General features: G+C 49.1%; 1 protein-coding gene across 1 annotated transcript in view; it reads right to left on the bottom strand.

The window, feature by feature from the left end:
* ARNT2 (aryl hydrocarbon receptor nuclear translocator 2) overlaps positions 1–17,656 on the bottom strand; it is a 148,128-nt gene that overhangs the window by 24,738 nt on the left and 105,734 nt on the right. The window contains exons 9-11 of the mRNA XM_068990871.1: positions 15,552–15,686; positions 11,765–11,839; positions 5,052–5,203 (exon numbers count right to left, since the gene is read on the bottom strand). Of these exons, the coding sequence (XP_068846972.1) occupies positions 5,052–5,203; positions 11,765–11,839; positions 15,552–15,686 (362 nt within the window). The remainder of the gene's footprint in view (positions 1–5,051; positions 5,204–11,764; positions 11,840–15,551; positions 15,687–17,656) is intronic.

Raw genomic sequence — 17,656 nt, 5'->3', positions numbered from 1 at the left:
ATGCCCCCTGCGAAGGGCTCTGGGTGCCTGTGAAAGGGTTCGGAACTGATATGATCCAGGACAGGGAGCAGCCTGAGTGCGGTTTTAGAGAGATGCTTCCAGGGCCAGATGGAAGGCAGGGAGCACTGGCCAGCGGGGATGATGGATGGTCACCCAGGAGATGGCGAAGCCTTGATGGAGGCAGAGGCAGAGGAGGAGGAAGTGGGCCAGAGAGGACCCCAGACAGAATCTGTGGGCCCCAGCTCTCTGCCAGCTGTCTGCTGCAGGTGGACGAGAGGTGGACCCAAGATAAGATGGGGCTTGGTGATTTGACAAGGTGTTTCGGCTCCTTCCTGACTCTAAACTCTGCACAGACCAGGAACGACACCTTCCCTGTAGGTTTTCTTTGCTTCCTTTTACTCTCTGTTCGCACATCCTGCCAACCAGTGGCCAGGTGGGCTGGGCCCACCAGGAAGCCATCCCGGAAGACATGGGGACCGTGGAGTTTCAGGGACACACATACACACCAGCACAACATGTAGCTGTGGTCATGTAGACACACAGTGACTCTGTAAGGGGTGGTCGCACAGGAGGGTGCGTGCTCAGCCCCAGCAGATGCACAGGAATGCTTTCCATCCCCCATTAAGGAGGGGGGAGGCATAGGAAGGCACAGTGCCTGGGTCGTGCAAACGACTCCTGCTCAGCGGCAGCCCACAGTGTGTCTCCCTGACGGTGTCCATCCCCGACATCGACACGGGCACTTTTCAAAGCTGGGCCTCCAGCATGTAAAATGGGAGCCTGTGTTTTCTGGACTTTCCCTTTTCCTGCCTCGATGTGATAGGAAAACAGGCAAGCAGGGGACAAAGAGGCCTCCCTTTCAGCAGCTTCCAATGCTAACCATTCACACTCTGTTTCCCTGGGATGTTTCTTTTGGATGCTCTGGACAGAATGCAACTGGGTTTGCAATTCCCGCTTTCCCCCTCAGGCAGAGAGCATCAAAGAACCTTTCCACAACAAGTCTGCCTATTGCTGGCGAGGACAGTCGGGTACAAACTGGAAGCCAGACTGTTCACACGATGGCTGTCACTGCCCTCTGCTGTCCACAGGCAACATTTGCTACATCCTCACCGACAGGCCCTTAAATCAGCCTCTGCTGTGAGTCCGTGTGTGTGTGTGTGTGGGGGGGGGGGGGCGCTCCTCACTCTGTCCAGTCTCAGTGAGCTGCGGGTAGTGATCGTTCTGAGAAGAGATGTAAGGACACCCCCGGGACAGAGTGTTCTGTTTTGTCCGTGATGCCTGACTTCCAGGAAAATAGGTCAGAGCCTCTGCCTGTGGCTGCTTTTAGGAGGGAGCTTTCCTTTCCTTCCAGGCCCCTCTGTGACACTACCGACTAGGGATGCGTTCTCAAAGGCCCTGGGTGTAAGTTGTTGATTCTTTGCCTCCCCTGTGCCCTCCTTGTGGCCTTTTACTCCCTCCTGTGTTTCCTCCCTCCTGCCACTCACTTCTCACGCTCTCCATGTGATGGGAGACACCTGGGGTGGCAGGGACCAGAGCAGAGGCATCCTGAGAGTACTGGACGCCTGGCACAGGTGCTCAGTGACCATCCATTGTGTTGCGTCACAACAAAGCATGCAACTGTGAGTGCTGAAGCTTGTATTCATGTTGGAAGTGAATGAAGCATGGTGAGGACTTCCCCGGTGGTCCAGTGATTAAGAATCCACCTGCCAATGCAGAGGACACGGTTTCAATCCCCGGACAGGGGTCTGGGAAGATCTCACATGCCTCGGAGCACCTAAGCCTGTGCACCACAACTACTGAAGCTTGAGTTCTGGAGCTCGTGCTCTGCAACAAGAGAAGCCACTGCAATAAGAAGCCTGCACACCACAACTAAAGAAAGCCCGTGCAGAGCAATGAAGATGCAGAGAACCAAACAAACAAAAGAACAGTCGTAAATATAAGACAACCAAAAACCCCCCAAAGGGGAGCTTCAGTCTGTTCTTCTGCCCCAAATCCAGAGGACTCTGCCGATCCCCAGCCTGGGACCCTGCTCTCTACTGCTGAGTGCGGCCTGCATGTAAGTGGCTTCAGTGACAGGCGGGCTGTTTCCACCACACCCTCCGAGGTTCCCTGGATCAGGCCATGGACACCAGGCATCACACACGCAGAGCGAGGACCAGGAGAGAGCCCAGGTGTGGGGAGGAAGGCAGACAGGTGAACAGAAGAGAGGAGGGGCAGGATCATAGGAGGAGGTAGCCATCACTAAGAGCTGGTTAATACACTGGCACCAAAACGGTGGATGTTCTAGGATGCCGCCCGGGGCCTGGCATGGTGGTAGGCTGGCCCAACTCCATAGCTTTGGGCACAGGTAGCTGGTGGGGCTGGGACAGGTGAGGTGAGCCTGCAGATGAGCTGCAGTTTGAACAGATGCTGAGCAGACCTACTCTCTTGTTCGGTTCAGCCTTATCCCCTGGGGCTCCCACTGCCCAAACCCAGCTCCACATCAATGAGCCCACCTGTTACTTCCTCCTAGAAGGCCCTGCAGGTCTGGCCTGTGTCTCACCTCTACACCCCCCACTGCTGAACAAAGAAGGAGCTTCGAGGTTCTACACCCTGCGTATCTCACTCTTCCTCCTGTTTCTCGAGCTTCGTCATTTTCTCCAAGGCCAGGGCAGGACACAGGCCCAGCACTAACAGGCACCACTCTGCTCCCTCTCCTGCCCAAGTCGGGAAGAGTGGGAGAGGCAAAAGCGCCTTCACTGGACTGAGTTTACCAAGCAGTGACTAGACAGTCAGATATTAAAAAATAATAAAGATATGGGACTTGCCTGGTGGTCCAGTGGTTAAGACTCTATGCTTCCACTGTGGTCAAGGGGGTGCAGGTTCAATCCCTGGTCAGGGAAATAAGATCCCACATGGCACAGGCCCAGCAAAAAAAAAAAGTTACCTTTTTGCATTAGTGGATCTACAGCTTAACTAGACTTCCTCCTGCTATTCTTACCACTGAAAGTCTTGACTAGGAGAAGGAGGTGTAAGAAGAATCAGAGCATCAGGTCAGTCAAGGGATAAGATGTAAAGAGAGAGGAGATGGCCTGACAGGGAAAAATAACCAGTGAGAACGGGTTATTGATGGGGGTCCCTGGTGGCTTCTGGGAGAGCAAGTTAGCGGAGCTGGTACCACACCAGGTTCTCGGGGGTCAAGGAGAGATGAACAGCGAGGGCGTCCAATACAAACACGTGGCAGGGCAGGAAGGGAAGCAAGCAGGTGGCAACAGAGGGGTTTTCTAAGATCAGGAGGCATGTCCCCAGGTGAGGGCCTCTGGAGGAAACCTGCAGCGTGACTGGGTGAGTACCGCCTATGGGAGACAGGATGTACCAGGAGCTAGAAGGAAAGTGGAGGGCTCGGTCCTGGAGGGGTGGCCTCGCCCTGGCTGGCCGCCAGCAGAGCAGGAGAGGAGGGGACTAGACAGACCCACATGAACAAGGAGGGGTTCACGCAGACGGCCCTGGCTTCCCTGTTCGCTGGAAGACAATACAATGTGCCCAGAGTTAGAAGCAAGCACGTGCTTAGCCAATCTGATGGAACTGGTAGAGAACAAGCCAAGAAACTGCCATGCAGCTGTGCCCCATGGCAGGGGGGATGTAGCTGCCTCCATTAAGTCAGTAATGACCACTGGAGACCCCTCATCCCACCGCCCAGGGCTGCTGCTCCACAGAGAGATGCAAAAGCACCATCTACACTGAGGATCCAAGGGTGGGTGGGTGGGTGGGGCCTGTCATTCTCCCCATTTTACAGATGAGCAACTGAGGCTTCGAAAGAGCAGGTGACTTGCCCAGGTGGGAGCTGGGACTGAAGCCCAGGTCACCGGTCCTCTGAGGGCCTTGTGTGGACCCATCTGTCCAGCTCTGTGCCTTGTGGTCCAGCAGCAGGGCCAAAGCCGAGACACTCAGGGGGGTGTTAGAAAGGAGGCTGCTTCCGGGGACCCAGAAGGGAACCGCCAAACTCAGGGAGCCTGCAATGGCAATGGAGAGCTCTGGGCAAGCCAGAAGGTCACTCACAGTTACGGCCTGGAGGTGCTGGTGTCTGGGGAGGAGGGTGGTCATAGATGAGGACGGGGAGGTGGCCAGGGTGGGGACAGACTCCACAGCTTAGTGTGGAACCTGGGAAAGTGGAGGGCAGCAGTGCCGCTGACCGGAGACACGGGGATGCACGGGCACAGTTCCCACCATGTATGCTCGTCTCACACCCTGCAGACTGCGCGCCCCCCACCCCAAAAACTGGGCACGGCTTCCACATGCTCCCGTGCCTGTGGACATCATTTTGCCTTTGTCCATGTTGGTTCTTTGGACTGCTGATATTTCCTCAAGAGTAAGTCCAGAGAGGAGGCATGACCTGCCTGTATCTAGAAGCCCGACCTCATCATACCCTCCGGGAAACCTGAGAGAGAGTTGTTATCACCCCTTCCACCAATGGGGAATGAAGGCTGAGAGATGAAGGGACACAGTCAAGGTCACACAGCAGGGAATCGGGGGCCACGACTGGAGCTCAGGTCTGTGTGTTAACACACGTAGGGTACAGCAGCAAAGCCAGCAGGGATCTCAGAGGACTGCGTCAGTGACTGGACAGCCAAGAAGCCCTGTGACCCTAAGGTGCTCACCCCTGTGCTGCCTGGCCCCCATGCCCCAGAACTGCCAAGAGGCTCAGCCTCACTCCTCCACCTCCCGGCTTCAGCTGGCACAGCAGGGAGCCCCAAGGAAGCCCCCAGCTCCACTCTGCTGGGCTCTGCACTCGGGGAGGAGATCATGGAAACCAGAGCATCTTGAACCAACCAACCGTGTGATGGAGAGGGAGTACCACCAGGGTCACCAGGCAGCACTGAGGGCTCCCTATCAGGAGGGCCTTGAGAAGGGGGACCTGGGAGGAGATAGTGAAGAGGGGCCAGTGTTGCCTCCTCCTGCTCCTTAGTCTCCTGCAGGGATCTGCAGCTGCCGGGAGAGCCAGAGCCTGCAGGGAGGAGAGCGTCACGGAACACTAGCGCCGGCTGGGACCTGGGGAGGGGCGGGCGGGTACATACTTGACGTTGGTGTTGGTGCAGATGATGTACTCTATCTCATCGGAATAAGGGTTCTGGAAGGTGAAGCTGCTGGTGCGGATCAACACCCACTCGCGGTTCTTGGTGCGGAACCGATACATGACCGACAGCACTTGGCCTTTCAGCTTCACCACCTGAGCAAACATTTGGAGAAGGAAGTCAGCGGGAGGAATGAAGGTGCCAGACAGAGCAGGGAGGCAGCAAGCAGTGCAGGCTTGGCGGGGGCCAGCGAGAGCCCAGAACAGGAGCATCGTGGCCACAGACAGGCACGGAGGGAGGGCGGTCACCCTCAGGGGAAGCTCGGTCCACTCCCCCTTGAGATGGGACCCTGCACTTGGGTCGTTCTGCCACCACCCTGTGAGAAACCAATTAGTCAATGCCCTTTTTAAAATACTGGCGTATAACTGCTTTTCAATGTTGTGTTAGTTTCTGCTGTACAGCAACATGAACCAGCTGTACATAAACATATATCCCGTCCCCTCTTGAGCCTCCCTCCGTCTCACTCCCCATCCCGCCCATCTAGGTCATCACAGAGCACCAAGCTGAGCTCCGTGTGCTATACAGCACCTCCCATTCATTAGCTGTTTCACACATGATAGTGGATATATGTCAATGCTACTCTCCCAATTTGTTCCACCTACCCCTTCAAAGCCCATTTTATATCAGAACATTTTAGCTTTTAGAAATCAGACCACGAAAACTCTAAAGCTGGAGGGTTTCCCTTTTTGCCTTGGCTACCAGGGCACTCTGAGCTTGGTGCTCATGCCCTGATGCAGTTAACTCAGGTACGTAGTGACGTTGTACTTGTGGGTTTATTCCTTCATGCTTCACATTAAGAAATTCTTAAACTCCATTTAACATTGCAGATTGGATTAAATATACTCTCTGGGAGGAGATATAATAAAATAACAAATTTCTATGCATTATCTATTACTACTTTTTTGTGGCCCCCTCAATGAGGCATCCGAGATTGTAGTCCCCTGACCAGGGATGCCCCCTGCAGTGGGAATCTTAACCACTGGACTGCTAGGGAAGCTCCTCTATTATGATTTTTATGTTGCAGTACAGTTTCCAAGATACTTCTCAATGTAATCCCTCACAGGAACTTGAAGAGGTAGGCTTTTACTATTTACAAAGATAATGCTCACCATCACAGAAATAAAATAAGTTGTCCGAGATCAGACAACTTAGGTAGAAAACCTGGGACAGGAACCAAAATCTTATTTCCAAACCATGAGTATGTTTCAGGGGATACATAGCTGGCTTTCCAGCTTTATGCACACACACAGTCTATCACATGCAGAAACCCCAAGATGCTGAGACTGGATGGCAGGGTGCAGGTGCAGAAGGTGACACCAGGGGCAGTTCTCAGCTGAATCAGGAAAGAAGGAGAAAGGATACAGAAGGCTGGTGGGTTCAGGACTGGGTGTGATGATGCCTCCAGGACAAAGCAAGGGGAACAGGAGCGCCCCCTCCTGGTCTGCGCATCCCAGATCCTGGGGCTGGGAGGCAACCAGCCTCCTGACTGAGGATCACAATGTGACCAGAGATAAGAACTGGGACCTAGGTCCTTGCCCCTAACCCTTGGCACTTGTACTTTATTCTGGTTGAACGTCAGCAGCAGCCGGGGTCAGGGACCCCATGGTCGCCGAGAGCCTGCACCCTCAGCCCAGGACCCGGCAGAGTTTGTTAAGTGCCTCAAGCACATTTCCTGAGCTGACTCAACACTTCAGTGTGGTGGGGGGAGGCCAGGCCAGGACGCCCAGGGGTGCCCGCTAGCAAAACTGCAGCCTCAACAGGAAGCTGACCAGAGGTCAAGGCCATGTGCTCTTCAGGGCCATTTTCCAGGGGGTTCTCTGAATCTGCACAAAGCACCTGGGATGCAGGCAGCGCCCCCGTGGTGAGACCATGTCTACTGTGTTCTGAAGCTTGAGGGTGGTGCCTTTTCCTGCTTCCTCTAACCAGGATGCCTGAGATGGTGTGAAATTTTTTGACTCCATGGAACACACACTCTCAGGCACCGCCTGTGTGAGAGCTCAGCCCCTGTTAGTCGCTCAGTCGTGTCCGACTTTTTGTGACCCCATGGACTGTTGCCCGCCAGGTTCCTCGGTCCATGAGATTCTCCAGACAAGAATACTGGAGTGGGTTGCCATTTCCTTCTCTAGGGGATCTTCCTGACTCAGGGATTGAACCTGCGTCTTCTGCATTGCAGGCAGATTCTTTATACCATCTAAGCCACCAAGGAAGCCCCTTGGCCCCTGGAGCCATGGGTAAGGAGCAAGGGCGGGAGGGAGCCCAGCCTTGCACCTGCTGGAGGCTGACTTACAAATATCTTGTGCGTGTCACCTCCCGTGGTCCTCACAACAGTGCCTGGTGTATCTGGAAGCTGAACCACAAAGGAGGAACTCTCCTGCCAAAGCCTTGTGACAGAGGAGGTTAATCTCAAAATTAAAGGTCCCCTGTCTTCAGCTTGGAAATGAAAAGAGCCCCATTCATCCCATTCTCATGGGATAGAAATCTGATTCTGCCCATTGGGCACAATGAAAGGAAAGGTTAGTTTCTTTTTATTTATTTACTTGACTGTGCTGGGTCTTAGTTGTGGCATGTGGGATCTAGTTCCCTGACCAGGGATGAAACCCGGGTCCCACGCATTGGAAGCTCAGAGTCTTAACCACTGGACCACCAGGAAAGTCCCAAGAAGCCATTAGCTTCCATTGCATCTGGCCAAGGATCTCTGAAGTATTAGAGAACTAAAAAAGATATAACATAGGGCACTTGAATGGCATCGTCGACTCAACGGACATGAGTCTGAGCAAACTAAGGGAGATAGTGAAGCATGGGGAAGCCTGGTGTGCTATAGGTAGTTCATGGGGTCGCAAGGAGTTGGACCTGACTGAGCGACTGAACAACAACGAAAATAGGGAACTCTCCTGCCAAAGCCTCATGACTGAGGAGGAGCAGAGGCAGGATGGGACCCCACGTCTACCTGACCTCTGTCTTTCCCTGACGCACTAGAGCTGAGACAGAACCGTTGTGTCGTCCCCAGAGAGCCTCTCACCAGCACAGGAGGGGCGGGTGCGTGGGTAACTGTAACTCGGAGAGCAAACACGACAGAAACATAGGATCAGGTGCCATGGGTTACCAGGAAGTCAAGGACAGGCTTTCTCAGGATCCAGAAAGGGTTCCTGGAGGGAGGTGGGTTTGGGTGACATGCTGGCTGGTAAAGCTCTGGCTGAAACTGAAACTCCAGTACTCTGGCCCCATGATGCGAAGAACTGACTCACTGTTAAAGCCTCTTGATGCTGGGAAAGATTGAGGGCAGAAGTAGGTGACAGAGGATGAGATGGTTGGATGGCATCACCAACGCCATGGACATGAGTTTGAGCAAACTGGGAGATAGTAAAGGACAGGGAACCCTGGCATGCTGCAGTCCATGGGATTGCAAAGAGTTGGACATGACTGAGTGACTGAACAATGACAAAGCTTTGGAGAGGGTTTCCCTGGGGCAGAGGGCGCAGATGAGCACATGTCTGGGGGTGGGGAGACCTAAGGTGCTATGTGGGTAGGACCACGCATGTAAGGCAGTGGAGGTGTCCCAGTCCAGGCCTGGAGACAAGGCTGGTGCATTCACCTGTGCTTTCTTCAGGTATGATGCTAGTACTCGAGACGACCAAGGCCAGGTATAAAGCCAGCCCAGCCCAGCTGTTCCTGCAAACACCTTTACTCACCACCACCACCACCACCACCACCACCACCATCACTGTGGAAGACATCTGAGCAGAGAGAAGGAGGAGCCTGCCTTAATCTCCCTGGGCCCCACTCTTCCATCTGACATCCAGGTCACCTGGGATCCAGAGAGGGCATCAGAGTGCAGAGCAGACTCGGGATTCCCACCCCATTGGGGCCCCGTCTGGCATGCTGTCATCCCACCAACCACAAATTCTTCACAAACTCACGATCCCACACTAAAGTCTCATATCTGGGTCATTCAAAATGTCTGTTTAAATCCAGAGTTCAAGGACTTGCTCTGAACTCACACAGCCTCCTCTGCGCTTTCTGCAAAAATAAGTCACTTCCTTTTATCAACATTTGTCCCCCACCCTGACCGCTGGTGGCTGGAACCCAATGAACACAGGCAAGGAGCCCTGGCCTGGCTCTTCAGCGTGTCCGGTGGCTGCTGGTTGCTGCCTGCTGAGCCAGGTGACCCACCCTGGCTGCCGGCTATCGGGTGGGGCTGCTTTGGTTTCACCTCCTGCCCCAGGAATGAGGTGGCTGCTCTCAGAGCGAGGGTTACTTAAGCAGAATCCTGGGGTGGAATCGATGTTTTACTCCTCTTTCTTTTCCAAACTAACATGGGGATGACCCACAGAGATGTTATGGGGAGGGAGGTGGGAGGGGGGTTCATGTTTGGGAACACATGTAAGAATTAAAGATTTTAAAATTAAATTAAATTAAAAAAAGTCTTCTCCAACAACAACAACAAAAATCTCTGAGGTGCTGTCAGATGGAGAGGTCTGTGTGGGGAGTTTGGGGATGGAGGTGGACCCTTCGGAAGGAGGCAGGCTCTGATTCCAGTTCTGTTATCACCTTGCTGTGTGACTTGGAGCAAGTGACTGAACCTCTCTAAGTCCTGGTTTTCACTGCGAAAAGTAGGAATGATAAGCTATTGTGAAGGGTCGAGGATTATACAGGATAAAATATGTGTGACAAAGGGTCCATTGTTGTTCAGTTGCTAAGTCGTGTCTGAGTGCGATTCCACGGACTACAGCCTGTAAGGCTCCTCTGTCTACGGGATTTCCCAGGCAAGACAACTGGAGTGCATTTCCATTTCCTCCTCCAGGGGATCTTTCCAACCCAGGGATCAAACTCATGTCTCCTGCATTGGCAGGCAGATTCTTTGCCACTGAGCCACCTGGGAAGCCCAAGGAAGCTGTTGCAACACTCAAAATACATGGACGCGTGGCCTGGGCAAGGTCAGTAAGAACAAGAGAGGGAGAAGAGGGCAGGTTACTGGTGTCCTTTGAGGGGGGCTGGAGTCAGGAGGACCGATTGGGCAAGATGTGGGAGATCAAGGGAAGAATGAAGACTTTTTCTTGGTTTCTGACCTTTGTATCCAGAAGACCAGTGGTACAAAGGAGACTGGGGGCTGTGAGATGAGAGTGGAGCACCATGTTGGAAGGTTCGTGGGCACTCAAGTGCAGGTGTGGGCTAGGTATCTGCACATCCACAGGTGATGATATGGACTGAACTCATCCAGTAGGTAAAATCACCCGAATACTAGAGAGAAGGAGAGAAGGTGCCAGGAACAGAGCCTCAGAGTATCACGGCTTGGAGATGCAGGCAGAGATGAAGGATGGACAACAAAGCAGTGTAACAGGTGGAAAGGTAACCAGGAGCTGGTGCTATTTGGGAAGAACAGAGCAGCAGGGCACAAGTCGGGTCATGTGATCTGCATGCACAGGTGTGGTATAACTGGAGCCCTAGGTCTGTGCGTGCAGACAGCTCCATGCCTTTCACAGGAGAGCTCAGTGTAGAGGCGCTCATTCTGATCCACTTGCAAAGCAGAATGTCAAGGACTTATTCTCTCAGATGAATGACAAACCATGATTCCCTCTTAAAAAGCAATTCAAAGGCCCTTCTGTAACATTACCCATCCTTTTCCCTGCAGGGGCTGAAGCGAGTCCTTGGAACCCTTCGAGGAACTGGCTCTCTCTCTGCTCCCAGGTGGACCCATACTCAAGAGTGGGCAGGTCCGCAGTGACAGTCCTGCTTCTCTCACTCCCTACCCACGTGACCTTATGGAATTCCTTCACGAAGCTTCACTTGACTCGCCTGTAGCGTGAGGATAATAACACCCACTCCTGTGACTGTTGTGAAGTTTCAGGAAAGCAGTGTGTGCAAAAGGGGTTTCCACACTGCCTGGCACATAGTAGGTGCTCAGTAAACAGCATCTAATTCTAACGACGCTCTGGATGCAGTGAGCATAGTGGCCTTTCTCTCAGACCTCCACGGTCACCCTCGGTCCTTCTCTCTCCTTCACTGTCTCTGTTCACATTGTCAGCATCGCTACCCAGCAACCACCTCCTCTGCTGCTCCTGCCCCAGTTCTGTCTCATCACCAGGGCAACCGAAGCAGCCTTCTGATTTGTCTTTTGTTCCATTTATTTCGCATCCTTGTCTCTTCCACATACCTGGGCTGCCATACCTGGGTTTTTCAAAACATCGCTCCACTTCAAATCCTCAAGGGAATCCTCACTTAAACGACTCAGGAGAGAATTTAAGTTCCCGGTGATGGCATATGAGGCCCTTCAGAATCTGGCCAGTGTCGCTGTAGCCATGAGGAACTACTTAAAACTCTCCCAACAGGCTGTGCTCTTCTTTGCATCTCTGGTGCTGGCCCCTTGTCTAGAATGTTCTGTCATTTCTTCTCTGCTCATCTGTTAAGACCCATCCTGATTGTTGCCTCCCCTCAGAGACTGTTCCTCACCCTGTCAACCTTGTCCTCCTCTGCTCTTCTCTCAAGACACAGAAATTCCTTACTGATGGTCTGCCCTCCCCACTGGACTGCGAGCTCCTTCATTCCAGGGGCCTCTGATGCCTTGGAGAGGGGGTCCCTGCTGCTTGCCTGGCACATGGAAGGACCACATCCATGTATACCCAGTTTCTACATCAGCTGGAAATGAACATTCATGGTACCTGCTGGAAACTCTCCCGAAGATGGCTCTGATCCTCGGAATGGCAGAACTCCAAAATGTCCTTTCCTAGAAGATCCTAAAGAGAGAGAGACAAGCTTTAATACTCCCCAACCCCACGTTTCATTGTTTATATATCACTGTTAGACAAGAGTGTTCCCATACATCCCCTTCAACTCATCTCCTTTAGCGCACACCATCATAAGGGGGAAAAAAGTGGATGGAAATGTTTTCCTTGCGTGATTAAGGAGCTGGCATCTGGTGCCCCATCCTCAGTGCCTCTGGCATGTTCAGTACGGACTTCTAATTTTGCTAAGGAACTAGAGCAGCAGCTTCAGAATGCAATTTTATTTCTGTTTGCCTTGGAAAGGCAGACTGTACAGTCGAGCTCTAATAAACATTTTAATAAACATAAAAAGAACACAAGTGGTAGCATGAAGATGGATGTGTAGCCTATGAAACCTGGAATTGTTTAAATGGGGGGAACTGCAGCTCTCTTGTGCCTGGAGAAAAGCAGTTATCATAAAATAACTAAACTTGTTAAGTCTGTTGACTACCTACCTTCGTTCATCTATGTTTTATTCAAAGGACCCAGCATTAACCCCAAACAAAAGTGTTTTGCAATGAAACCAACTGGAATGAGAGAAACCGTCCAAAAGCAAATGGGTTATAGGAAACTGGTCCAGTTGGAAGTATCTTCAGCAGCAAAGAGTTTCAACAAAGTCATCGATCAGAACCCAAATCAGCAAATGGCCTCAGTGGGTGCTGACGCTGTCAGGGGAAAGGACTCTTATCTGTGCCAAGAAACACCTAGATCCAGATGCCCATGGAAGGTGGCCGGCCGATAAATGAATCAGGCTGGAAAGAGAAGTCATCAGAGGTCACAGTGAATTTGGAAAGAGATTAATTTTCCCCTTCATTCCATCCCAGAATTCTGAGGTTTACATCAGTCTAGAGATGAAGAATTCAATGAATGTTTCCCATATTTCAATTTAGTCTGTTTTTAGTTATAAAATAGACATGTAATTAAAAAACCCCCCATCAATGTCACCCAAACTCTGTTTCTCAGAACAAAGATTCTTTTTCTTCTTTCTTGTTTGTTCAAATGCTTTTTATATTGGAAGAAATTTAAATCTACAGAAAAGTTGAAAGGGTAGTGTAATTCACACCTGTGGGTCGTTTTAACTGGATTCATCAACTGTCAGTATTTTGCCACATTTGCATTTTTCTCTTTCTTTCATATATATGCAACTATAAATATATAAGAAACATAAAAGTAAATACAAATGAAATATCATACCTATGCACAAATATATCTAAAATATATTTATATATCTTATTTTAAATTATATTTAAAATATGTTTATATATTTAATTTTTTGTTGAATCATTTGAAAACAATTAGCAGGAATCACGATGCTCCTCATATATGAAATATGTGTCTTTTTGCGACCCCATGGTCTATCCATGGAATTTTCTAGGCAAGAACAGTGGAGTAGATTGCTGTTCCCTTCTCCAGGGGATCTTCCTGACCCAGGGAATTGAACCAGGGTCTCCTGCATTGCAGGCAGAATTTTTAGCATCTGTGCTACCAGGGAAGCCCCATATAAATGACATTTTCTTACAAATCCATAATGTACCATATTATACCTTAAAAATAAATAATTATTTGATAAAATCACCTAACATCAACATTTCCTCACTTGTCTCCCAGTTGTCCTTTATAGCTATACATCTTCAGGCTGAGGACCCAAGGAAGGCTTTTACACTGCATACTGTTATTTTATCTCTTTGGTTTATCTTAATTTGGAACAATCTCTCCAAGCCAGGCTTCAGCAATACATGAACCGTGAACTTCCTAATGTTCAAGCTGGTTTTAGAAAAGGCAGAGAAACCAGAGATCAAATTGCCAACATGCGCTGGATCATGGAAAAAGCGAGAGAGTTCCAGAAAAACATCTATTTCTGATTTCTTGACTATGCCAAAGCCTTTGACTGTGTGGATCACAAGAAACTGTGGAAAATTCTGAAAGAGATGGGAATACCAGACCACCTGACCTGCCTCTTGAGAAATCTGTATGCAGGTCAGGAAGCAACAGTTAGAATGGGACATGGAACAACAGACTGGTTCCAAATAGGAAAAGGAGTACATCAAGGCGGTATATTGTCACCCTGCTTATTTAACTTATATGCAGAGTGCATCATGAGAAACGCTGGACTGGAAGAAGCACAAGCTGAAATCAAGATTGCCGGGAGAAATATCAATAACCTCAGCTATGCAGATGACACCATCCTTATGGCAGAAAGTGAAGAGGAACTAAAAAGCCTCTTGATGAAAGTGAAAGTGGAGAGTGAAAAAGTTGGCTTAAAGCTCAACATTCAGAAAATGAAGATCATGGCATCCGGTCCCATCACTTCATGGGAAATAGATGGGGAAACAGTGGAAACAGTGAAAGACTTTATTTTGGGGGGCTCCAAAATCACTGCAGATGGTGACTGCAACCATGAAATTAAAAGACGCTTACTCCTTGGAAGAAAAGTTATGACCAACCTAGACAGCATATTCAAAAGCAGAGATATTACGTTGCCGACTAAGGTCCGTCTAGTCAAAGCTATGGTTTTTCCAGTAGTCATGTATGGATGTGAGAGTTGGACTGTGAGGAAGGCTGAGTGCCAAAGAATTGATGCGTTTGAACTGTGGTGTTGAAGAAGACTCTTGAGAGTCCCTTGGACTGCAAGGAGATCCAACCAGTCCATTCTGAAGGAGATCAGCCCTGGGATTTCTTTGGAAGGACTGATGCTAAAGCTGAAACTCCAGTACTTTGGCCACCTCATGTGAAGAGTTGACTCATTGGAAAAGACTCTGATGCTGGGAGGGATTGGGGGCAGGCGGAGAAGGGGACGACAGGGGATGAGATGGCTGGATGGCATCACTGACTCCATGGATGTGAGTCTGAGTGAACTCCAGGAGTTGGTGATGGACAGGGAGGCCTGGTGTGCTGCGATTCATGGGGTCACAAAGAGTCGGACACAACTGAGTGACTGAATTGAACTGAACTGTACTCCTGACTTTTGATATTTTCTGTGATTTTTGTGTTTTTCACTTAAAAAAAAAAAAGACCTTGAAAATGTGTCTCCTGTAAAAAGAGGATCCATATACATTTGAGAAACAATGGTGAGACAAAATTCAGGGAACATCTTTAAGACATTTCAGGGTCTTTCACATGAATATACTTTTAAAGTTTCTAAGGAGATTTCCTATTTGGTATTCATCAAAATTAATTGATAAGAGAGTCTCTTTTTCATAGAACATCTTAATTCTAGTTTGAGAAAAATCTAGAGCTAGATTAAACAAAATGGTTAGCACAGAAAATTGAGTTAATTTTAAGCAGTGCAGTTGCATACAATAACCTTTTTTGCTTTGGAAGGCCATTACCCAGGCAAGGAGATGGATTTTTATGCTGTTTGTCCCTGTATCGTCCCTGTATTATATCTTTAACAAATGAGGTAGGTGAATTTTGAAAGTGAAAGTGTTAATCGATCAGTCATGTCCAACTCTTTGTGACCCCATTGTCTGTAGCCTGCCAGGGTCTTCTCCATGGGATTCTTCGGGGAAGAATACTGGACTGGGTTGCCATGCCCTTCTCCAGGGGATCTTCTTAACCCAGGGATTGAACCCAGGTGTCCTGCAGTGCAAGCATATTCTTTACCATCTGAGCCACCAGGGAAGCCCAGGTACATTTTAAATTAAACTAAATCTCCAGCCGACTCCATGAGCTCAAAACCACCTACCTGAGGCTGGTAGCCAATCACACTGATGCACCTTGGGTCCACAAACGTGATGATCCCATCAGAGTTATGCCGTGATAAGAATTCCGTGGGCACTGACATCCCACTCATGTCCATGCACACAGGAGAGCTGGTCACCTGGAATGGAGAAATCCACAGGGAGGCAGTTTCAACACAGACAGAGACAGTGATGGAGACTGAGTTAGAGAACAATCCACGTGGATTTAGTTTCACAGATCCTTCCAGGTCATGAGTACAATGAGTTCAAAATGTTTGACAATAAATGCAGGAGACGGTGTGGATAAAAGGGAACCCTCCTACATTATTGGTGGGAATGTAAATTGGTGCAAACACTACAGAGAACAGTAGGGAGGTTCCTTAAAAAAACTAAAACTAAAACTACCGTATGACCCAGGAATCCCACTCCTGGGCATATACCCTGAGAAAACCATAATTCAAAAGATACATGCAGTGGAGAGCAAATAGGGAATTGATTACTGGCTAGATTGCTCTCTCCCCTTTTGATTCCCCCTGTTCTCCTCCTGGTCACCTCTATCTCCCTCCTCCCTCTTCTCTTCTCTATGTAACTCTGTGAACCTCTCTGGGTGTCCCTCACTGTGGAGAATCTTTTCACCATTAACCTAGATGTTTTATCATTGGTGCTATATGGATGGAGAAGTCTTGAGGCTACTGTAAGAATAAGACTGAAAGCCAGAGACAGGAGGCTTAAATCCAAAACTTGAGAACACCAGAAAACTCCTGACTCCAGGGAACATTAATTGACAAGAGCTCATCCAAAAGCCTCCATACCTATACTGAAACCAAGTTCCACCCAAGAGCCAACAAGTTTCAGAGCAAGACATATCAAGCTAACTCTCCAACAATGCAGGTACATAACCCTGAGCACAAAAATACAGACGGCCAAAAGTCACACAAAACCCATAGATACCTCAAAACTCACTACTGGACACTTCACTGCACTCCAGAGAGAAGAGATCCAGCTCCACCCACCAGAACACCAACGCAAGCTTCCCTAACCAGAAAGCCTTGACAAGCCACTCCTCCAACCCCATCCACAGGGAGGAAACTCCACAATAAAGAGGAACCACAAACTTCCAGCATACAGAAAGGCCACCCCAAACACAGCAACCTAAACAAGATGAAAAGGCAGAGAAATATTCAGCAGGTAAAGGGACATGATAAAAGCCCACCAAACCAAACAGAAGAGGAGGAGATAGGGAGTCTACCTGAAAAAGAATTGAGAATAATGATAGTAAAAATGATCCAAATCTTGAAAACAAAATGGAGTTATAGATACATAGTCTGGAGATAAGGATTGGGAAGATGCAAAAAAAGTTTAACAAGGACCTAGAAGAAATACAAAAGTCAATCAATAATGAATAATACAATAACTGAGATCAAAAGCACTCTGGAGGGAATCAACAGTAGAATAACAGAGGCAGAAGATAGGATAAGTGAGGTGGAAGATAGAATGGTGGAAATAAATGAAGCAGAGAGGATAAAAGAAAAAAGAATTAAAAGAAATGAGGACAACCTCAGAAACCTCTGGGACAATGTTAAACACCCCAACATTCGAATCTTAGGAGACCCAGAAGAAGACCAAAAGAAAGTCCATGAGAAAATACTTGAGGAGATAATAGTTGAAAACTTCCCTAAAATGGGAAAGGAAATAGCCACCCAAGTCCAAGAAACCCAGAGAGTCCCAAACAGGATAAACCTAAGACGAAACAACCCAAGACACATATTAATCAAATTAACAAAGATCAAACACAAAGAAAAAATATTAAAAGCAGCAAGGGGAAAACAACAAATAACTCACAAGGGGATCCCCATAAGGATAACAGCTGATCTTTCTATAGAAACTCTTCAGGCCAGGAGGGAATGGCAAGACATACTTAAAGTGATGAAAGAGGAAAACCTACAACCCTGATTACTGTACCCAGCAAGGATCTCATTCAAATATGAAGGAGAAATCAAAAGCTTTACAGACAAGCAAAAGCTGAGAGAATTCAGCACCACCAAACCAGCTCGTCAACAAATACTAAAGGATCTTCTCTAGACAGCAAACCCAGGAAAGGTTTATAAAC

This window comes from Capricornis sumatraensis, chromosome 19 (genome assembly GCF_032405125.1).
Source record: "Capricornis sumatraensis isolate serow.1 chromosome 19, serow.2, whole genome shotgun sequence".
NCBI lineage: Eukaryota > Metazoa > Chordata > Mammalia > Artiodactyla > Bovidae > Capricornis > Capricornis sumatraensis.
Note: the sequence above shows the minus strand (reverse complement) of the source record. Positions and strands in the feature narration are given on the sequence as shown.